This window comes from Elgaria multicarinata, chromosome 21, assembly GCF_023053635.1.
Source record: "Elgaria multicarinata webbii isolate HBS135686 ecotype San Diego chromosome 21, rElgMul1.1.pri, whole genome shotgun sequence".
Lineage (NCBI taxonomy): Eukaryota > Metazoa > Chordata > Lepidosauria > Squamata > Anguidae > Elgaria > Elgaria multicarinata.
The window spans coordinates 14,743,898-14,767,133 of NC_086191.1; the positions used below are offsets into that span (position 1 = coordinate 14,743,898).

General features: G+C 51.9%; 1 protein-coding gene across 1 annotated transcript in view; it reads left to right on the plus strand.

Moving 5' to 3' along the window:
- The window catches only part of PCNX3 (pecanex 3), a 43,629-nt gene that overhangs the window by 16,434 nt on the left and 3,959 nt on the right, over window positions 1-23,236 (plus strand). The window contains 22 exon segments of the mRNA XM_063145578.1: window positions 1,277-1,430; window positions 2,333-2,365; window positions 2,804-2,975; window positions 3,098-3,208; window positions 3,634-3,725; window positions 5,502-5,611; window positions 6,249-6,354; window positions 6,562-6,654; window positions 7,359-7,509; window positions 8,493-8,640; window positions 9,731-9,908; window positions 10,641-10,749; window positions 11,826-11,955; window positions 12,716-12,774; window positions 14,783-14,998; window positions 15,573-15,826; window positions 16,574-16,804; window positions 18,203-18,306; window positions 18,457-18,604; window positions 19,789-20,019; window positions 20,390-20,664; window positions 22,188-22,384. Coding sequence (XP_063001648.1) covers window positions 1,277-1,430; window positions 2,333-2,365; window positions 2,804-2,975; window positions 3,098-3,208; window positions 3,634-3,725; window positions 5,502-5,611; window positions 6,249-6,354; window positions 6,562-6,654; window positions 7,359-7,509; window positions 8,493-8,640; window positions 9,731-9,908; window positions 10,641-10,749; window positions 11,826-11,955; window positions 12,716-12,774; window positions 14,783-14,998; window positions 15,573-15,826; window positions 16,574-16,804; window positions 18,203-18,306; window positions 18,457-18,604; window positions 19,789-20,019; window positions 20,390-20,664; window positions 22,188-22,384 — 3,302 coding nt within the window.

The following is a 23,236-nucleotide window of genomic DNA, read 5'->3' on the forward strand; positions in this document are numbered from 1 at the left end:
GGGCCCTGAACCAGCTGCCGTTCGGACCAAGGTCTAGGCAGTTCCCCCTGAGCCATCCCGCCTAACGGCACCCTCTGGGCGTGCCTGGCACGGAAGCCCCAGCTGCAGGCTGTGAGAATTTGGATGGCTTTAATAGTGGGGAGGAGGAGGAGGAGAAAGCTATCCGTGGCTACTAGCCCTGGTGGGTAGCCACCTCAAGGATTGGAGGCAGTAAGCTTGTGTGCACCGGTTGCTGGGGAACATGGGTGGGAGGGTGCTGCTGCACCTGCGTCTTGCTTGTGGGTCCCTCGTTGGCAGCTGGTCAGCCACGGGGTGAAGAGGGTGAACAGAGTGCTGGACTAGATGGAGATTCTGGGGGCGAAGCTCTATGCTGCCTGCTTTGATGCGAGTCCCCTGCCCTTTGCCCTGCCCAGCTCACTGAAGCGTGCTAATAGGTGAATTGAGAGTTCTTCCTTAGCGTATTGAGAGCCTCCAGAAAGCAGTTCCTAAAAGGAAGGCGATGGCTATTCAGAGAGCCATTCCTAATAGGAAGGCGATGGCTATTCAGAGAGCAGTTCCTAAAAGGAAGGCGATGGTTATTCAAGTGTGACTGAAAGCTTTGCCTTGCATTCAGCCTTCTGTACATGCTCAGAGGCCCCAGCTCCCATTTTTCTATGCTACCATAAGATAGGTACTAGTTCCTCTCTATTCGGCCCTGGTTAGGCCTCATCTAGAGTATTGCGTCCAGTTCTGGGCACCACACTTCAAGAAGGATGCAGATAAGCTGGAGCGTGTTCAGGATAGAGGAGAGACTGAAAGAACTGGGCATGTTTAGCCTGGAGAAGAGAAGATTTTGGGGAGACATGATAGCACTCTTCAAATACTTGAAAGGTTGTCACACAGAGGAGGGCCAGGATCTCTTCTCCATCCTCCCAGACATGGAATAACGGGCTCAAGTGACAGGAAGCCAGATTCCGGCTGGACATCAGGAAAAACTTCCTGACTGTTAGAGCAGTACGACAATGGAACCAGTGACCTAGGGAGGTTGTGGGCTCTCCCACACTGGAGGCCTTCAAGAGGCAGCTGGACAACCACCTGTCAAGGATGCTTTAGGGTGGATTCCTGCATTGAGCAGGGGGTTGGACTCGATGGCCTTAGAGACCCTTTCCAGCTCTACTGTTCTGTGACTCTGTGATTCTATGTAGATCTAGGCTCTGTACCCAGGAAAAGGTGATGGCGGGAATTGGTATCCAGTTCAAGCAACTTACCTGTGGCTTCTTTCCCTTCCCACCCCCAGGAACCGGCGAATGGCTGAGAATGTCTTTGTGGTGTTGCTGGTGAGTCTGGTAGCTTTCCTCGGCTACCTCCTCCTCCTCCAGGGCTTCTTCCGGGACATTTGGGTGTTCCAGTTCTGCGTGGTCATCGCCAGCTGCCAGTACTCCTTGCTGAAGGTGAGGCCTGAGTCACCCTCGAACTTTTGCCATGCTCCCTTTTTGACTCCCTTTTCCCCCGGGTGGAGCAGCTGTTTAGGAGACTCCAACTTCTATTCTCGTATTTATTTGTGATATTTATACGCCGCTAAATCTAATAAAATCCACTCACAATTTCTTCTCTGCAAACGTCCTTCCCCACCACTTTATTTATTTATTTATTTATTTATTTAAGCATTTTTATGCCGCCATTCAGCCAAAAAAGGCTCTCACGGCAGCTCACAAACGTATTTCTTAACAATCCCTGCCCACAGGCTTACAATCTAAAAGACACTACACAAAAGGAAAGAGGACTGGGAGGGAGGAGGAGGGGGAAAAGGAAACCGCTGTTTCATTTCATTTATTTATTCATTACGTTTCTCTACCGCCCAATAGCTGAAGCTCTCTGGGCGGTTTACGTCCGTTAAAACCGCAAAATCGCAGAAAATGTCGCCGTTTTTTAAAAAAACGACATTATAAAAGTCACAAACTGAAATAAAGCCCTGGCAGCGGTGCAAAGATTTAAAATACAAGAAGGGATTTAAAACGACAAAGCTGCAAGACTAAAACACCCCAGGGAAACGCACATGTTTTCACCTGGAGCTGGAAAGAGTGCAACGTAGGCGCCAGGCAAGTCTTTCTGGGGAGTTTATTCCACAACCGGGGTGCCACAGCAGAAAAGGCCCTGGTAGCAATGTTTTGCACGTCCGCAACAAACAACAGATTAAAGATCCGTGCGTCTGATGCTGAATTTGTCGTTCTGCCAATGTGTGGGATTGTTTTTCCAAAACCACTGCCCCTCTGATAGGACCACGGATGGGTTTGCTCTGCAAAGGGAGGGAGACCATACGATTCCGCCTCATCCCCCAACTTCTCTCTTTCAGAGCGTCCAACCCGATGCCGCTTCGCCCATGCACGTGAGTACCCTGCCGTGACAAATCCAGGCAGGCTTGGTGGCGGTTGTGTTGCGGGGACGGGGGGGGATATGGGTCAGGGAAAAGGGTTATTCGGGGAGCCCCTTTGCATAAGTGTTCCCTTGCACACCTGAGAACTGTGTGGGGAGGATGGGGGAAGAGAACTCCACCCACCGTGGCGCATTCCTACAAGTGGGCCGTGTGTCCTGAAACGCCTTCAGCGGCGGGCGGCAGGAAGACCCCCTCGGAAGGCAGACGTGTAAAAGCCCCTGGCCCAGAGACCCAGGGGAGGGGTGCCGAACCTCCAATCCAGGCATCTTTATGGCTGAAAGACCTTCTGCGCTCCCCGTGCCAGGGGCTGTACGTAACGGGAAGGAGGCCTGCCCCCCGCCTCCCCAGCCCTCAAGGGCGTTCTCCAGCTTTTCCCTTCCCTTCTTCCAGGGGCACAACTGGATCATCGCCTACAGCCGGCCTGTCTACTTCTGCGTGGCCTGCCTGCTGATATGGCTGCTGGACTTCTGCGCCCGCGCGGCGCCCTTCCCGCCTGTCGCTTTCTACGATCTCACGCTCTTCTCCTCCGGCTTCTTCTACTGTGCCCGGGATGTGGCAATCGGTGAGCGGCTTGCCAGTGGGGAGGGGGCGAGGCGGGGCTAGGCTGCCGGAATCGCCGGGTCTCGTCTCTGGCTTAATTCTGTGTTGTTATTCCTCCCCCCCCCCCCCCCCGTTTCTGCCCAGTTTTCACCCTCTGCTTCCCGGCGATCTTCCTCTTCGGACTCCTCCCGCAGGTCAACACGTGCTTCATGTACCTTCTGGAACAGGTGGACATGAACATCTTTGGTGGAACAGGTGCAGAGACCATGGGCGAAGGGAAGGGAGGGGGGTTGAGGACCCCGGGCCCCCGGGTTCCACTTGAGGGGAGTGGTGGGTAGAAACCCCGCTTTGCACGCAGGTGGGCCCCGGTTTGATCCCCAGTTGGAGAAACTCCTGCTTGAAACCCTGGAAAGCCGCTGCTGCCAGCCCGTGTTGACAATACTGGGCTGGATAAAGTAATGGTCTGAACTCATTATAAGACAGCTGCCTGTATTTGGTTCACATTTGTATTCGAGGGACGTTATTCAGTGGTAGACCCCCGACTTTAGGCTCCCGGCGTCTCCAGGTGGGGCAGGAAAATCCCTGGAGAGCCGCTGCTGCCAGCCCGTGTCGACAATACTGGGCTAGATGGAGCAAGGCTCTGACCAAGGGTATTCATGGTGTTGTCTTTCTTTTCCTAGCTGCCACCAGTCCCCTCACCGCCTTCTTTGCTCTCCTGCGTAGCATCCTGGTGGCTTCCCTTCTGTATGGCTTCTGCCTTGGAGCCATCAAGGTACCTTGTTTTGCGGGGCGGCGGAAATGACCGGGGTTGATCGATCTTCACAGCCGGGGAAGCTTGCGATGAGATTTTGGATTTGGTCTCCGGGACGTTGCAAGTCCCACGTGCGCGTGGCCGGGAGGCTGCTGGCCTTGTGGGTTGGTGTGTCGCGGTGTGATGCGTGTCAAGTCAGGGGGTGAAGAAGTTCAGGCCCGGGACCCCTGAATCCAGCCCTTGAAAGCTGCCCGGTGGCTGCTTCCCCAACCAGCAGTTGTGTGACGGCTTCCCAAAAAGTCAAAATGCCTCCCCTAGGGCTTAATTACTACCAGTAGGAGCCTTAAGTTACAACATGCTAATATTATGGATATTTTGGGCACACCCACCTTGCCTTTGGCCCCCCCCTGGAATGTGCCCCCCCCCCCGGCTTCCAAGAGCTGCTACATTTTACACTCGGAGTCGCTAGATAGGGATCTTCTGCGACATTAACAGGGGATCAGTAAGAGTTTGTGTCTCCTGGCTGCTGAAGGAGATCAACGGCTTCTCCATCCCAAATTGGGTTACTGAAAAGAAGAATGGATGAGGCTGGGGGAAGCAGGAGTTGGGTTTTGGGAAGAAAAGACCCCTCGCCCTTCCGCTCCGGCCCTGAGTTTACGTTTAAACCTTTTATATCGTCGGAGTCATGCGATGACCAAAGTTGCACACATTCCACTTTAGCTTCCTTAAAAGTCACAAAGTGACTTTACAGCTGTAAAGGGGGGGCTAAAAGAAAATTAAAAACAAGCCTTGCACATTCCCCCCCCCCCCCCAATTCCTTCCAAGATTTCTGTCCCCTCCACCTCGCCTGGAAAACCTGCAGATTTTCCATGGCTTTATTTATTTATTTTTATTTATTTATTTATTACATTTCTATACCGCCCAATAGCCGGAGCTCTCTGGGTGGTTCACAAAAATTAAAAACATTCAAAGTATAAAACAACCGTATAAAACCATAATATAAATACAATATAAAAGCTCAACCAGATAAAAACAGCAGCAATGCAAAATTACAAATTTAAAACACCCAAGTTAAAATTTATTTATAGACTGTTAAAATGCTGGGAGAATAAAGAGGTCTTCACCTGGCGTCTAAAAGCATATCATGTAGGTGCCAAGCGAACCTCCTTAGGGAGCTCATTCCACAGCCGGGGTGCCACAGCAGAGAAGGCCCTCCTCTTGGTAGCCACTTGCCTCACTTCCTTTGGCAGGGGCTCGTGGAGAAAGACCCCTGAGGATGACCTTAGGGTCCGGGCAGGTACATACGGGAGGAGGCGTTCCTTCAGATAGCCTGGCCCCAAGCCATTTAGGGCTTTAAATGTTAATACCAGCACTTTTCATCGGGCCCGGACCTGGACTGGCAGCCAATGAAGTTGTAAAAGGACTGGCGTAATGTGGTCTCGCCAGCCAGTCCCTGTTAGTAACCGTGCTGCCCTGTTTTGCACCAGTTGAAGTTTCCGGACCGTTTTCAAAGGCAGCTCCACGTATAATGCATTGCAGTAATCCAAACGAGAGGTTATTTGAAATTTCCAGGATTTTTTATATCTGCAGATGGGGGTGATGCCCCGACAGTATCTGGAGAGCACCAGGTCCCCTACCTCGGAGACGGACCTTTGGTTCGGGCACATTGAGGGGAGGGCCTTTGGTAGGCTGTGGGGGGGCTGCCTCTCGCTCGGTTCGGGGGTCTGGTTAGGCTTCGAGAGGGCCAGCTGCAGACCGGGACTGGCTGACTTCCCTTGTTTTCTCCCCACCTTCCAGGCACCGTGGGGCGACCAGCACGTACCCGTTCTCTTCTCCGTCTTCTGTGGCCTCCTCGTGGCTCTCTCGTACCACCTGAGCCGCCAGAGCAGTGACCCAACCGTTCTCTGGTCTGTATCTCCGCCCCAGACGGGGAAGTCCTAGTCAGGAGCTTGGAGGGTGGCGGGACAATTGATTGGGGCGGACGGTCAGGAAACTGGAGTCTCCGTTTTGGAGTCTCCACCGTGATACCTGTGGGTGCTGGTGTGCTGCGGACACCTCTCTTGGTGTCCGCCAGGCTTCCGTTCCCTTCTGTGATTATTTTATTTTAATTGGGAGGGGCTGGTATGGGGCAAAGCAAAGGCCCTCCAGCACCCTCTATATTTGGTCTCAAAAGGGCGTTACGTTGTGTTTCGGAGCTCAGAATCTGTCTCCCCCTCGTAATTCGGTTCGTGGGAAAGTCATTTTTCTCTTAAGTCTCGCCAGTTTGCCCCCGGGGAAAATGAGTGTCCTGTGCCTGTTGTGGCGGATGTTTCATGAATAGGAAGCCATTTTGCGAGGGTGCCCGCGACACGCTGTCAAAATTCTGACCGTGCTCTCACCCACCTGTAAACGTTTGGGGAACGCACACACACACCACCGTAGGAGCTGGTGGGAGGAAGCTGTGTCGTTTGTTGTGGGGAGAGGGGTGGGTTGCCGGTTTGACACGGGGGAGAGGAAAGAGACCGCTGGGGTTTCACCACCCGGGTTCCCCCTTCCCTCTTCTAGGTCTTTGATACACACCAAGCTCTTCCCCGAGTTCGAAAGCCGCAACGTGGAAAGCCCCCTGGTTGGGATTACGGACCCGCTGCCTGAGAAACTGCGGAGTTCGCTGGTGAGGGGACGAAAAGCCCGGGGAAAGGGATTGGGGTGCGCGGAACGGAGGGGCCCCTCCACGGAAGGCTTCAGCCTCCGCCACGGATGCGCGGTTTGCAGGCTCAACAAGAAGGAACTGGAGGGGGAAGGAAACGTGTGCACGGCCCCTCACTGCCTCCTCTTCTTCCTCCTCCTCTTTTTGTCTTTCCTCGCCCCCCCAATGCAGCGGGAGATCCTCCATTCAGACATGGTCATGTGTTTGGTCATCGCTGTCTTGACCTTCGCCATCAGCGCCAGCACGGTTTTCATCGCCCTTGAGGTACCCGTGGGGAGAGGGGCGTGACGGCGGTTTGCCTGCTGCCTGGCCTGTCGGGATCGTTGGGCCTCCCGAAGCCTGGAGCCCGAGACCCTGAGCTCAGTGAGGTCACAGGCGTCCAACCCTTGGAAGTCAAGAAAATCGATTGCTTGGGTTGGGCCTGGAACCACGGCTCAGCCGTTAAGGCACGGGTGGGATGCTTGTGACGCCCCGGGTGTTCGGCCTACAACTCCCATGATCCCTCACTATTAGCTACAGCTGATGGCAGTTGTAGCCTACGAGTTGCCTGAGACGTGGGGCCCCAGAACAATTTTGAGTTGGTCGAGGAGAGGAAGACCGTGTCCTACTTGTGGGCTCCTGGTCGACAGCTGGTGTGGAACAGGATCCTGGACTAGATGGACCAGGTCCACATGGGTCAGCTAGCCTAGCGCCCGCACATTCTAAAAAAAGCCTTTTTGCTGGAGCAAGGATTTGCTTTCGCCGTGTATGAGAACGTGCCCCAAGGCCTGAGACGTGGTGGCACCTTTATGCGCGTCTGAAGTTGCAGTGGCCACGGGGTCGGCGTGAGGGTGGCGTGAACCCACCTGCCGTCTCTGAGCCCCAGAGTGGCAAGGCTTTGCTCTTCCTCTGCAGGTGCCTCCGTTCACAACCTCTCCCCCACACACCACCACCACGCAACGGCCCGCTTCTCACTCTGCCATTCTCAGTCTGTTCTAGGCTATGTGCTCTACGCCTTGGCAGGCCTGGTGGGTTTCGTCACACACTACCTGCTGCCCCAGCTACGGAAGCAGCTGCCCTGGTTCTGCCTCTCCCAGCCGGTGCTGAAGCCGCAAGAATACAGCCAGTTTGAAGTGCGCAGTAAGTCTGGGGTGGAGAGGGAGGGAGGGAGCGTTGCGTGCACACGCCTGAGCATGAGTCCCTCCAGGCCAGGGGTGGGCAAAAATAGATCTCACACCTGGAACTTCAACTCCCAGCATTCCTGGCCATTGGCCTTGCCGGCAAAGGCTTCTGGGAGTTGAAGTCCGGAACACCTGGAGTTCTTTTGAATTCAATAGTTTTATTATTTTCTACAGAAAGCAAAGAACCTGGGGGGGGGAAGGGTAAGGAAAAACAATACGAAAGTTACCTAACATCACATACAACATTTATTTATTTATTTATTTATTTAGAATATTTATATACTGCTCCCCATTGAAAAAATTTCGGAGGTAAAATGAAAATAAAAACAGAATAAAACAGTTAAAACAAACTTTAAAAAGAAGCAATAGCAGTAATCCAAGGCTGCATGTTAAAGAAAGGATTCTTTGAATAAAGATGTTTTCAGGAGGCGCCGAAAGGAGGACAAGGTTGACCTCCAGAGGCAGGGAGTTCCACAGGAATACATCTAATCAAAACACATATACGCATATAAGGCCATAATCCATTTGAAGCCGTCTTCGTGTCAGACGTAGACTGTCAATTGTTGCCCTCTGGTAATACTGGCGTGAGCGTATTAAGTAAAAAAAGAAAGACCCCCCCCCCCACACAGATTATATATAAAGACCAGACACAAGTAGATCTTTTTTTTGTGTGTGTGTGTGTGTGTGTGACAACACCTGGAGCTCTCTTGCTTCTGGCCACCCCTGTTCTGCCCCATCCTTCTCCCAACCTGTTGCCCTCCGGATGTCAGCAGGGATGTGTTGGACTACTGCTGCCATCACCCGAGCCAGCATGGGAGTTGTAGTCCACCACATCGGGTTGGGGGCCACGTCTTTGCGCGTGAGCGTCCGGGCAGGGCTCTCGTGAGGTTTGCCGCGTGAGCCGATGCCGCGGCTGCCCACCGCCCTCCTCTCCTTTCCCAGGTGCGGCCCAGCTGATGTGGTTTGAGAAGCTCTACGCCTGGCTGCAGTGCGTGGAGAAATACTTCATCTACCCGGCGGTGGTGCTCAATGCCCTCACTATCGACGCCCACCTGGTCAGCGCCCCGCGGCAGGACAAGTTCTGCGTCTAGTAGGTGCCTTCGCCCTGCCGTCCGCGGCCACGGCCCCACGGCGTGGCGGGAGGGAGGGAATTCCGCGGCTGGCGGCTTCTCTCTCAACGCAGCCGTCTGCCTGGTGTGAGCACAAGGGAGGGGGCAGGACCGCACCGCATGCAGATTTTGAAGGGGGGTTCATTATGCATGAGCCATATTTGCGTTGTTCATGAGTCCCTCTGTGGTGCAGAGCAAAATACTGGGAAAGGAGCAGGACTCCGGAGGCCCATGGCGACCTGGGTTTTACGCTACTAGTGGTAGTAATATAAATCAGCCACTTTGACTAGATCTGGTGGATGACCACTCGGCGGTGTGGCTTATAGAACCATAGAATAGTAGAATTGGAAGGGGCCTACAAGGCCATCAAGTCCAGTGCAGGAATCCACCCTAAAGCAGCCCTGACAGATGGTTGTCCAGCTGCCTCTTGAAAGGCCTCGAGTGTGGGAGAGCCCACAACCTCTTTAGATCACTGGTTCCATTGTTGTACTGCTCTAACTGTCAGGAAGTTTTTCCTGATGTCCAGCCGGAATCTGGCTTCCTTTAACTTGAGCCCTTTGTTCCGTGTCCTGCACTCTGGGAGGATTGAGAAGAGATCCTGGCCCTCCTCCGTGCGACAACCTTTCAAGTATTTTTAAGATTTCTCCCTGGGTTGGAGCATTTGCATGTGTTATCTATCTATCTCAGAGATATAGAATCATAGAGTTGGAAGGGGCCATCGAGTCCAACCCCCTGCTCAATGCAGGAATCCACCCTAACGCATCTCTGACAGAGGGTTGCCCAGCTGCCTCTAGTGTGGGAGAGCCCACCACCTCCCTAGGTCACTGGTTCCACTGTCGCACTGCTCTAACTGTCAGGAAGTTTTTCCTGATGTCCAGCTGGAATCTGGCTTCCTGTCACTTGAGCCCGTTATTCCGTGTCCTGCACTCTGGGAGGATTGAGAAGAGATCTTAGCTTAGGGGTCCCAGGACGAGACTGGAGAGACCCAGGTTCAAGTCTCCGCTGAGCCGTGAAGCTCGTGGCCGTGCCTCGCTGACGTCTCCTTGCCTTTCTTTCCCTCCCTGAACCCAGCTGCCGGGCCCTCCTCATCACGGTGGCGGGCATGAAGCTTCTGCGTTGCTCCTTCTGCTGCCCCCCGCAGCAGTACGTCACCCTGGGCTTCACCGTCCTCTTCTTCCAGTTTGACTACAAGCAGTATTCCGAGGGCTTCCTCACGGACTACTTCATCATGTCGATCCTCTTCAACAAGGTGCGTGCAGGGCCGGGCCCTCCCTTTCTGGCAGGATGGGGGCCCTGCCCTGGCAGGGTTGGCAGCTTCCCTTGGGGGCTGGGGAGCGAGGCAGAGGTCCGTTCGCCGTCCGCTTTTAATATCCCTGTCCCATCAGCTCTGCCCGTTCATAGAAGACCCAGACTCCCCTGACGCTTTCCCCCGTCCTGCTTTCCAAAATCCTCCTCTCTTGACAATCTGAGAAGAGAGGAAGCCGTACCAGCATTTTCCCTTGATCCCTCCCCCCCCAATTCTGTAAAGAACTCTGCAATATGTAATTGAGCACAGTGAAATTTGCAAAGGCCAACATTTATCACATTTATAGCCCTTCTTTAAGAGCATCAGAAGAGCCCTGATGCTGCATCAGACCAAGGGTCCACAGAGTCCAGCATTGTATTCACACAGTGTTCACAAGCAGCACATGAGTGCAACAACACCCTCCAGCCCATGTTCCCCAGCAACCCTGATTTTAAAAACGCAGCAACTCCAAGCAGGTGCTATTTCGCCTTTTAAGCTCGTTTAAATCATAGCACCAGCATGAGCAGAGGAATAGAACGGCTTCATCACCCGGTTGGTCATTTGGGCTTGGCTCTCAGGGCCCAACCCTAGCAGCACCCGCGCGGCTCCTCCCTCTACTGTCCCGTTTCGCCGTGTGAGTAAACCCATCTCTCTCCCTTCTCTTCCCCTGTCCCTCTCTTCTACCCCACTTCCCAGCTCTGGGACCTCTTATACAAACTACGGTTCGTCCTCACCTACATTGCCCCCTGGCAGATTACATGGGGCTCAGCTTTCCACGCCTTCGCTCAGCCTTTCGCCGTGCCTCGTATCCTTTTGCCGTCGTGGAGATGGTCGAGTTTCCCCCAGTACTGGACGGTCCGGAGTCTTCACCCCACCGCATGAATCCACCCAGAGGACGTTGGCAGATTAAAATCAAGTTGGCAGAACGTGGAAGTTGCTGGACTTCCCCACCCCCTCCCCCCTGTCTAAACATTACTATTATTTATTATTATTATTATTTAAAACATTTCTTAGCTGCCTTTCCCAATAAAATACATAAAAACAGTTTAAAACATTAAAAGCAATAAAATGCACACAGTAAAATAGCAGTTGAAACAGTGGGCCTATTCAGAAGACAACTTAAACCGTGGCTTTAACCTCAGTGGTTAAGCCAGAAAGCCGGGCTGTGTTCAGAAGACACCTTAAACCATGGTTTTAACCACAGTGGTTAAGCCAGAAAGCCGGGCTGTGTTCAGAAGACACCTTTAAACAGTGGCTTTAACCACAGTGGTTAAGACAGAAAGCCGGGCTGTGTTCAGAAGACACCTTAAACCATGGCTTTAACCACAGTGGTTAAGCCAGAAAGCCGGGCTGTGTTCAGAAGACACCTTAAACCGTGGCTTTAACCACAGTGGTTAAGCCAGAAAGCCGGGCTGTGTTCAGAAGACACCTTAAACCATGGTTTTAACCACAGTGGTTAAGCCAGAAAGCCGGGCTGTGTTCAGAAGACACCTTAAACCGTGGCTTTAACCACAGTGGTTAAGCCAGAAAGCCGGGCTGTGTTCAGAAGACACCTTAAACCATGGTTTTAACCACAGTGGTTAAGCCAGAAAGCTGGGCTGTGTTCAGAAGACACCTTTAAACCATGGTTTAATAGTTGATAGTTGTGGCATTTGGGGCCACGCCCCCTTTTGCCTTCAGCTCCACCCACCACTGGATCATGGCCCGTGGAAGCTTCTCAGACGCGTTGGGAGCGGAGGCTTCTCTCCCAGCTGCAGGGTTTGCGTCCGGCTCTCCTCCAGAGCAGGCCGGTCTCTGCAAGAGGGAAACGGGAGGCTGTTCTCCTTCCTTTCCGGATTCCGTAGCGGCTGCTGGCGTTTCCTTGACCTCCTGCCTGCCCAGATTCGGCCATGCTATTCGTCCAGGCCGTCCTCTCTGCCCTCTTCTCCACCCCCCTCAACCCGCTGCTGGGCAGCGCCGTCTTCATCATGTCCTACGCCCGCCCCGTCAAGTTTTGGGAGCGCGACTACAAGTAAGTGGAGCAGCCTGTTCGGCGCAGGGACCCCGAACCAAAGTCCTTTGTCAAGGCGCTGAGCAGTTCTTGCCCTGGAGTTGGGCGTTTCTATGACTTTGGGTTGCTGCTTCTGGGTTTGGGGTGCTGGTTGTGGCTGAAGGGTGCTGGTTTCTTGGTTCCTGGGCAAGGCGCTGAGCTGCTTCTGCCCCGGAGTTGTGCTTCATAGAATCATAGAATAGCAGAGTTGGAAGGGGCCTACAAGGCCATCTAGTCCAACCCCCTGCTCAATGCAGGAATCCACCCTAAAGCATCCCTGACAGATGCGTCTCGAGCTGCCTCTTGAAGGCCTCTAGTGTGGGAGAGCCCACCACCTCCCTAGGGAACTGATTCCATTGTCGCACTGCTCTAACAGTCAGGAAGTTTTTCCAGATGTCCAGACGGAATCTGGCTTCCTTTAACTTGAGCCTGTTATTCCGTGTCCTGCACTCTGGGAGGATCGAGAAGAGATTCTGGCCCTCCTCTGTGTGACACAGAGGAGGGCCAGGATCTCGTCTTCTTGAAGGCCTCTAGTGTGGGAGAGCCCACCACCTCCCTAGGTCACTGGTTCCATTGCCGTACTGCTGTAACTGTCGGGAAGTTTTTCCTGATGTCCAGCCGGAATCTACCTTCCTGTCACTTGAGCCCGTTCTTCCGTGTCCTGCACTCTGGGATGATTCTGTAGCTTCAAGATGCGCTTACATGTGTACCGGTCTAATCTGTCTTTTTCCCTTTTCCCCAGCACTAAAAGAGTTGACCATTCCAACACCCGGCTGGCCACGCAGCTTGACCGCAACCCAGGTGTGTTTCCAGGTGGCGCCTGTATTCCGAGCGCTTGCTGGGGTGGGATGGGGGTGGGTGGGCAGGCCGGCCGGGTAGCCCAGCTCCTTGTCCCAAAAGCAAGACCCTTCTCCTTACCTTAATAAAGTCAGTTGAGCAGAGAAGCTGACTGTAAAAAGTACCTTGGAGAGGGTAGTCTTCGGATACACAGGAAAGTTCTCCCAGCATGAACAGACCTGTATGCTACGTTCAGAATCTAAGGCCCTCCTCCGAGGGAAGCTCAGGGGGTATCAACAAAGGACGGAGCCTTCTCCGTGGTGGCCCCCCCAATTCTGGAATTCTCTCCCCAACGAGGCCTGCCAGGTGCCAACATGGTTCCCTTTTCGGCCCCAGATTAGAATCGCCCTCTTGTATCAGGCCATTAGCAACATAGAATGAGTTTTTAATCAGGTTGATTGTTTAAAAATTTGTAGATACGTGTTGTCTGTATACGTGCTGTCGGTTTATAGGAGCTGTGGGGCAGGTATAGGAATAAAAGAAATGAAATGAAAATGACGAAGCTATCTCAGACCAAGTTCGAACTGTTTGCCTGTTTATTTTATAGTATTTTTGTGTTCAGTGTTGTTCTCTGCCTCGATCCAGAGGGAGAGGTGGGTTAGATATAAATATATTACTATTATGAGCCCAGAATTGTCTGCAGCAGCAGTAGTACTCCAGGGTCTCAACCAAAGAAGGGACTTTTCTAACTCCGTTTTATAACTGGAGACGCCGGGGATTGAACTGGGTACCTTCTGCAGCCAAAGCAGGGGCTGTACCACTGAGCTACGGTCCTCCCCTGGAACATGGGGAACAGAATATGGCAAAGACTGAATCGCTTGTTTTTCCTCCTAAACCTTCTCCTCATCTCTCATTCTCTCTTGCTGTCAGTGATGTTGCACTTACTCCAGTCAAGGAAGCTCGTAGGCTTGGCTTTATATCTGACTCCTCGCTCTCCTTTATTCCTCATATTGAGGCAGTAGCTAAACCCTGTCTTTTCCCCCTATATAATATTGCCAGGATTCGATCCTTTTTGTCTGTCTCTTCTGCCAAGACTCTTGTTCATGCCTTGGTTATTTCTCGGTTGGACTACTGCAACCTTCTTCTCACTGGCCTTCCTTCTTCTCACATCAGTCCGTTGCTTTCTGTTCACCACACTGCTGCTAAGATCATCTTCTTGGCTCGCCGCTCTGACCACTTCTGAAATCTCTTCATTGGCTTCCAGTTCACCTCAGAGTCCAATATAAACTGCTCCTGTTGACCTACAAGGCTTTTCACTGTCTAGCTCCTTCCTATCTTTCCTCTCTCATCTCACACTATTGCCCCGCTCGGGCTCTTCGCTCCTCAGATGCCATGTTTCTCACCTGCCCAAGGGTCTCTACTTCTCTTACTCGGCTTCGTCCATTTCCTTCCACTGCCCCTTAACGCCTGGAACGCTCTTCCAGAACATTTGCGAACTACAAGTTCAATCGCACTTTTTAAAGCTCAGCTGAAAACTTTTCTTTTTCCTAAAGCTTCTAAAACTTGATTTTGATCTGACTTTTATACTGTTAGTTTTACTCTCCCCTGTGCCTGTTTGATGCATTCTCTTCCCCTTCTTATTGCTTTATTATGATTCTATTAGAACAGCCTCCCTCAACCTGGGGCGCTCCAGATGTGTTGGACTACAACTCCCAGAATGCCCCAGCCAGCTCTGGCTGGGGCATTCTGGGAGTTGCAGTCCAACACATCTGGAGCGCCCCAGGTTGAGGAAGGCTGTATTAGAATGTAAGCCTATGCGGCAGGGTTTTGCTATTTTATTGTTTTACTCTGTACAGCACCATGTACACTGATGGTGCTATACAAATAAATAATAATAATAATAGTAATAATAACATAGGGAACCGCCTACCCCGTCTGGCGAGGGATCTCCAGGGTCTCAGGGTTGTTGCCTCTGCCACCACTCTTTCCTCCCGTGCTTCCGCTTCCATTTGTGCACCTGTTGCATTCCCAGGTGCCGACGACAACAATCTGAACTCCATCTTCTACGAGCACCTGACGCGCTCGCTGCAGCACACGCTCTGTGGGGACCTTCTCCTGGGGCGGTGGGGCAACTGCACCCCGGGGGATTGCTTCATCCTAGCCTCGGATTACCTGAACGCCTTGGTGCACCTCATCGAGATCGGCAACGGCTTGGTGACCTTCCAGCTACGGGGCCTCGAGTTCCGCGGTGAGTGGGCAGCAGCCGGGGCAGGGTCATAGGAACGGCCGAGGCAGCAGAATTCGCACGGCTCCCTACCTGGGGATCGAACCCAGGGCCTTCTCCATGCAGAGCTTCTGAGCAACGGCCTTAAATCCAGCTGTAGACCAACGTCAATGGCTTGGAACCAGGTTATCTGAAGGGTCTTAAGAACATCAGGCCATGCTGGATCAGACCGAAGGCCAACCAGCCATCGGCCAGGGATGAACAAGCAGGACACGGTGCAACAGCACCCTCCCACCCATGTTCCCCAGCAACTGGTGCACACAGGCTTACTGCCTCTGGTACTGGAGATAGCACACAACCATCAGGGCTAGTAGCTATTGATAGCCTTTGCCTCCAGGAATTTATCCAACCCCCTTTTAAAGCCATCCAAATTGATGGCCATCACTACATCACTACAAAACAAAATGTTTTGTTTCTGCGTCTGCGCCTGTCCGTTGCTAATGGATCGTCCGCTGCCCGTAGAGCTTCTGCTGTCGGGGCGGTTGAAAAGCGCAGCGAATCGACGGGTCGCCGTTGTCCGGGTGTGTCCCTTTTCCAGGCACGTACTGCCAGCAGCGGGAGGTGGAAGCCATCACGGAAGGCGTGGAGGAGGACGAGGGCTGCTGCTGCTGTGAGCCGGGCCACCTGCCCCGCATGCTGAGCTTCAACGCCGCCTTCGGTCAGCGCTGGCTGGCCTGGGAAGTGGCCGCCACCAAGTACGTCCTGGAGGGCTACAGCATCAGCGACAACAACGCCGCCTCCATGCTGCAGGTCTTCGACTTGCGCAAGATCCTCATCACTTACTACGTCAAGGTGAACCTCTCTGCGCCTGGGCTGGACACACCTAGTTCAAAATATGGCAGCCAGGTTGGTCACTGGTACACCTAGGGGTGACCACATTACACCAGTCTTAAAATCTCTTCACTGGCTGCCAATTAGTTTCCGGGCGAAGAATAAAGTGTTGGTTGTTACCTTTAAAGCCCTACATAGTTTAGGTCCAGGCTACCTGCGGGAAAGCCTTCTCCCGTACAATCCGCCCCGCACACTCGGGTCCTCTGGGAAGAATCTACTTCAGCTAGCAAGAACTAGATTAACAACTGTTACCCAGAGGACCTTCTCTTCTGCTGCTCCCAGACTGGGCCTGCCGGAGGAGACTCATCAACTTAACAGTCTACTAGCATTCAAGAAAGCTATAAAGACTGATCTCTTCCGGCAGGCCTATCCAGTGGAATTTTAGGAGGCTTTTAATATGCTTTTAGGACAGTTTTTAATCAGTATTTTATTATTTTATGCTTCTTGTTATTCCCTGCCTCGATCCAATTGGAGAGGCGGGTAAGAAATAAATTATTATTATTATTATTATTATTATTATTATTATTACTCAGAAGTAATAATTTCTGCTGAATTCCATAGGGCTTACTCCTGGGTATGTGAGTTGAGGATCGCAGTCTGTTTTTTTTTTTTTAGAAAACCGGCCATGGCAAGGCTTGGAGGATGCAAACTCTTCTCTCTCTCTCTCTCTCTGCCTCTCGCTGATTGTCTCCACTTTTCGGCCCACAGAGTATCATCTACTATGTGACCTGCTCCCCGAAGCTGGAGGACTGGATGGGTAACGAGGGCATCCAAGAGGCCCTGCGGCCCTGCTCCGCCCTCAACTACGCTGACAGCGACCCCACCTTCAACCTCAACATCGATGAGGACTATGACCCCCGCATGGCGGGGATCACCCTGGTTTCCTTCTGCAACATCTACCTCGAATGGATCCAGTACTGTGCTGGGCGCAGGGAGAAGGTGGGTCGTGGTACGGGTGGGTGGGGGGTTGGTCCCCATTTTTCCGTCGTGGAAGTAGGGGCAACCAGATCGCTTCCTTTCCAGTCTGTATCAGTCATACAGATGTTGATTCAGAAGTCCTGTTTCTGCGCGAAGCTGCTGTGCTTTTAACAGCTCCGCACTAAAATGTGTTTTTAGATATTTGAATTCAGGTTTTGGGGAATTTTAGACGGGGTGCCCTTGTTAGTCCGTTGCAGCAAAACGACAGAGTCTTGCAGCACCTTAAAGCCTTACACGGCTTGGGACCGCAATACCTGATGGAACGCCTCTCCCGACATGAACCTACCCGTACACTGCGCTTAACATCTAAGGTCCTCCTCTGGGTGCCTACTCCCAGGGAAGCTCGGAGGATAGCAACAAGGGAGAGGGCCTTCTCAGTGGTGGCCCCCCGACTGTGGAATGATCTCCCTGATGAGGCTCGCCTGGCACCAACATTGTTATCTTTTCGGCGCCAGGTCAAGACTTTTCTCTTCTCCCAGGCATTTTAACAGCATTTAACAACATATGCTAAGTTTTTTTTTTCTAATGGACCCCAGAACTGTCGTTGTTTAAAATGGGTACTGTTTTACACTGTTGTTTTTTTATATTTTTGATGTTTTTAAATTTTGTATACTTTTTAATGTTCACTGTTTTAACTTTTGTAAACCGCCCAGTAGAGTTTCGGCTATGGGGTGCACGGTACATCAACTTAATAAAATAAATGAATTTAATAATAATTTAATAAATAAATTAACAAATTTAGGGTGAGATCCTGTCCACATTTAAGCCAAGGAAACCCTACAAGGGTTGCACCTTAAAGACTTCCAAATTCAGTGTGAGATCCTGTCCGTATTTAAGCAGAGAAAACCCTACAACAAGGTTTGCACCTTAAAGACTTCCAAATTCAGGGTGAGATCCTGTCCGTATTTAAGCAGAGAAAACCCTACAACAAGGTTTGCACCTTGTGTGTTGGGCCTTTCCTTTTAATCGTAAGCCTTCAGGCAGAAATGGGATAGAGAGGCGTTTTTCTCCCCCTCCCATAATCCTATAACCCAAAGGGGTCCTATTATCCCATGAAACTGATGGGTGGGAGATTCAGGGCAGGTAAAAAAAGGAAGGCCTTCTTCACACAGCGCAGAGTCAAACTCTGGAGTTCATTGCCACCAGATGTAGTGAGAGCCGCCGGTTTGGATGGGTTTTAAAAAAGAGGGCTTAGACAAATTCCTGGAGGAGGAGGCTGTCCATGGCTACTGGCCTTGATGGCTCCGTGCCACCTCCCTCGGCAGGGGCTTGAGTTTTGCTTATTCCGCCACTCTGGCCAGGGCTTGAGAGTCCTGCCGCGCTTCCTCACGCCTCTTGCCTGTCTTTTCCTCCCTGCAGCCGGTGGACCGCGAATGGAACTCTCCTCTGGTCAGCCTGTGCTTTGGGCTCTGCATCCTGGGGCGCCGGGCGCTGGGCACGGCCTCCCACAGCATGTCCGCCAGGTGAGATCAGCCCCAGGTGTGTCCCTTCCCTGTCCTTGCTTGTGCTAGGGCATCAGGGCCACCCGCCGAATAACCGTTGTAAGCCGCCCAGAGAGCTTCGGCTATGGGGCGGCACATTAATGTCATAAATCTCTCTCTCTCTCTGTGCAGCCTGGAGCCCTTCCTCTACGGCTTGCATGCACTTTTCAAGGGTGACTTCCGCATCACCTCGCCCCGCGACGAGTGGGTCTTCGCCGACATGGACCTCCTCCATCATGTGGTGGCGCCCGGAGTGCGCATGTCCCTCAAACTGCATCAGGTGTGCCCTTCTCCCCCCCGCTACGATTAAGTTAGGCCCAGAGAGGTGGCAGGTGTTTAATGCCCAGAGAGCTTAAACCGCCCAGAGAGCTTCAGCTATGGGGCCGTATATAAACGCAATAAATAAATAAATAAATAAAATAGATGCGCAAACTTCACGCAGCATACAGCTGAACTGTGGGTAATTCACTACCTTGAGGTGTAGCGATGGCCATCAACTTGGCATGTCTTTAAAGAGTGATCCAGTGGGTTCGTGAAGGTTCTGGGCGCAATCCTTTGCATGCTTAGATGGAAAAAAGTCCCACAACGCCTAGTATGCCCCCAGTCAGCCAGACAATGGAAGTATTTAAAACAGTGGTCTTCAACCGTTGGATCACGACCCAGAAATGGTTTGTGAAATCAGTCTGGATGGGTCGCGGCAAAGCTGTGGCCGCCGTGTTTGGCAATCGTGAAAGTGCATCCCATGTTGCTGGTTGGGCGTCCGAGGTGGGTCCCACATCTGGACTGGTTGAAGACCACGGATTTGAAAGAATAAAACACAGTATAATGCAAAACAATAAGCAACACACGAATCGATAAAACAGTACCTGGGAAAAGAATGAGTGACTAGATAGCTCTTTGGTCTGATCTATTATAGGCATTCTTAACTGTCCTAGAAGAGTTGGAAGGGGCCTCTAAGGCCATCGAGTCCAACCCCCTGCTCAATGCAGGAATCCACCCTAAAGCATCCCTGACAGGTGGTTGTCCAGCTGCCTCTTGAAGGCCTCTAGTGTGAGAGAGCCCACAACCTCCCTAGGTCATGGGTTCCATTGTCGTACTGCTCTAATCATCAGGAAGTTTCTCCTGATGCTTTGTCATACTGCTCTAACCTGACGTCCAGCTGGAATCTGGCTTCCTTCAACTTGAGCCCGTTATTCCGTGTCCTGCACTCTGGGAGGATCGAGAAGAGATCCTGGCCCTCCTCTGTGTGACAACCTCTCAAGTCCTTGAAGAGTGCTACCGTGTCTCCCCTCAATCTTCTCTTCTCTGTGTTACCCAGCAGTGGGGATGCTTATGCAGGGCGTGGGACCAAAGAAGGAGTGCTGCTATCTTGTCACACCCTTCCCAGAGGTGGGGGACGAGTTCCCCTTCTCTTCCCTCTCTGCCGCTGACATAATCCTCTTTCTCCTCCCCCCCTGCCCCCAGGACCATTTCACCTCCCCAGATGAATACGACGACCCCACCGTCCTGTACGACGCCATCCGGTCGAACGAAGAGAAGATGGTGATCTCCCACGAGGGAGACCCCGCCTGGCGCAGCGCCATCCTCACCAACACGCCCGCCCTCCTGGCCCTCCGCCACGTGATGGACGATGCCAGCGACGAGTACAAAATCATCATGCTCAACAAGCGCTACCTCGGATTCCGGGTCATCAAGGTGGGCGAGGCGGCACGGTTGTCGGAGACCGCTGAAGCGCCTTTCCACGTGGTGGCGGGGTGTGTGGGCAGCTCTAAGCGGCCACCGAGGCCGGTAAAATCGAGGAAGCCCAGCCGCTGCCCATTGGGGCATTTGGTTGGCCACTGTGTGGAGAGAATGCTGGACTGGATGGTCCCTTGCAATGATTCTTGGTCCAGAACATCAAAATGGGGGGAAAGAGTGGAACGATAGTGAGTTCATTCGGGAGCTTTCGGTAGATGCCTTCTGCTCTACCCTTTCCAGTTCTGAAGCTGGTTTCCTTGTGCGCTCTTCATCTTTGCTCCTTGTGGGTCTTCCACGTTCTCTCTCTCGCTCTCCCCCTTTGCCCCAGGTGAACCGGGAATGCGTGCGGGGCCTGTGGGCCGGGCAGCAGCAGGAGCTGGTATTCCTCCGGAACCGGAACCCGGAGCGTGGCAGCATCCAGAATGCCAAGCAAGCCTTGCGCAACATGATCAACTCTTCCTGCGACCAGCCCATCGGCTACCCCATCTACGTTTCGCCCCTGACCACTTCGTATGCCGGTAGCCACCTGCAGCTCCGTTCGTTGTGGGGAGGACCTATCAGCTTACACAATATCTCTGCTTGGTTCATACGAAGCTGGGAGAGGTGAGTGGGGTGGTGTCCGCTCTCTGCATTTCCCTTATGGCGGTCGGGGATGGGGTGTAATGCAGGGGTGGGCAGGAGGCAGATCTCCAGTTGTCTAGAACTTCAACACCCAGAAGCCTCTGCCTGCATGGCTGACAGTCAGGGAATGCTGGGAGTTGAAGTCCAAAACATCTGGAGACCTGCCTTCTGCCCATCCTTGGTCTGCAGCGTGGTGCAAGAAAAGTGTGCCCCATGCCTTACCTGGCAAATCCCAGACCCTAAACATCTGCCAAAATAAAAGGGAGATGGTGGAAAAAAACAACCACTCTAGGAACACGATCTATGGTTCCTGCTATAGAAACCTCATTCCTTGAGCGTCCATGGAACATATAGGAAGCTGTGGTTGAAGGACCCTACCAGCTTCCTAGGACGCTCTGGGGGCATTCTAGGAATGAGGTATTTATGGCAGGAACCATAGAATGCATTCCTAGAGTGTGTATGTTTTCCTTTTGGGATGGGGCGGTAAATTTTGAAGTGCTCATTGTAACAGTCCGTAAAGTAACATCCCCAAGGAGAGTCAAGCTGTGTTGATCCTTATCAACAAACCAGATCTATCTGTTAATTACCTTTTTATACTGCCCAACTGTTTTACTAGTTTTACTGCTTTTAAATTGTATATTGTTTTATATTTATTTATATTTATTTATTTATTGCACTTATATACCGCTCCCATAGCCAGGGCTCTCTGGGCGGTTTACAGAAATTCTAAAATTGAGATAAAAACAAGTATACAAAGTTTAAAATTCTAAAACACAGAACATGCACACATAAAGCATTAAAAACCGTTAAAAAAAACTAAACATGTGGGTGATTAAGATGTGCCGCCATATGCCTGGGCAAAGAGGAAAGTCTTAACCTGGCGCCGGAAAGATAGCAGCGTTGGTGCCAGGCGAGCCTCGTCAGGGAGATCATTCCACAGTCTGGGAGCCACCACCGAAAAGGCCCTGTTTTAACTTGGCTTATGGTTTAATTTGTTTTTAGCTGTGTATATTTACTGTTTTTATACCGTATGCTTTTATCTGTACGCCTCCCTGAGATCTTATTGATATAGGGCGGGATATAAAAGTTTTAAATAAATAAATGAGAGGGGGAAAGGCAGGATATAAATGTAATAATAGATAGATGAATAAATACATTTATAGAGCTGTCGGTTCTTAATTGCCCATTCAAGAGCAGCACCATCCTGCCCCCCCCCCGCCCACAAATAATTTGCACTCCATCAGGGATGTAGCTCACAACTACGTCTTGTTGCTGAGAAAACTGTTCCCCTCTCCTCCTCCACCTACTGTGAGGTTTGCAGGTAAGCTAAGAGGGAGGAGGGAAGTCCGAAGAGGGGCGGGCGATGACGTCAGCGTCCCTGCCCATAAAAAAAAGGCGTCCGTGCGAGCGCTGCCTCAATGACATCACTGGTGCTGACGGCTACTAAGAGCAGTAGCAAGCGTGGCTGTTTCTCTCTCTCCCCCCCCCCCCCCCGGTTCTTGCAGGTTACAGAAAGGTTGTGGGGCTGGTTGCAACAGCGGGGGGAACATTGAGGATTCGGATTGCGGTGGTGGCTCTTCCTCCCTCAGCAATAACCCTGCAACGCACGGGTCTCAGGTTCCCGGGAGCACCGCTCACAGCATCGGACCGGCAGCTGCAAACCCCACAGAACTGGCAGTCACCACTGCTCAGCCTCAGGCAGGTAAGGTGGCCTTCCCCCGCCCCCCACGGTCAGACGCTGTTCAGTTCTGGATCCTCCTACGTGACGCGTCATTTGGCCCTTGGGATCTTCAGATATGGACGTCCCCGAACCTCTGAATGTCCTAAGTAGCCTGGGATCTTCTATCCCACTGGACCCGCGGCTCTGCAGGATTTCAGCCGGGATTTTATCATACTTTATTACAACTTAATTACAAATTAAAAATCATAGCTTTTATAAGTCTTAAAGAGTTTATTAAGACCTGCAGTGGTTATTTAACTATTAGCAATTGCACGTCCGAAAAGGCAACCGTCTAGTAAAGATTTACTATTGCTTGTTCACATATAGCAACTGCGTGTTGTTATAACTCTATTACAGATTAAAAATTAGCAACTGCTTGTTAAAAACGGCACACTTGCAATTGTATTCTCATGTCAACAATCACTTTGTTTAAAATTGTAACTGTGTTCCTGGAAGTCACTACATTTGCTTTCTACCACACCAATTGCTTGTTAAAACCGCATCCTCTGAAAGAGATAACTTTAGTGTTTCCCAGCTTCCCAGTGGGCAGTGCCAGGGGAGGGCGCCAGGCTCAGGACAATCCTGCGAGCAGTTTCATAAACGATCTGCTTTCGGGACGTGGGAAAACCCTGACTGAGCTTCCCAAAGTATTAGCTTTTTTAGCGCAGGGAGGTCTAAATCGCCCTGGCTTCTCCCGTTTGAAAGGATCGAGTTGCAGAGACTTGAGGGCACGAAGGCTCATTTGTTAGCCTGACTCATGCGTACGGAACACGCTGAAGAGGAAAGGGTAGTGGCTTAGAGGGCATGTTCTGCATGCCAGCGCTTGGTACACTC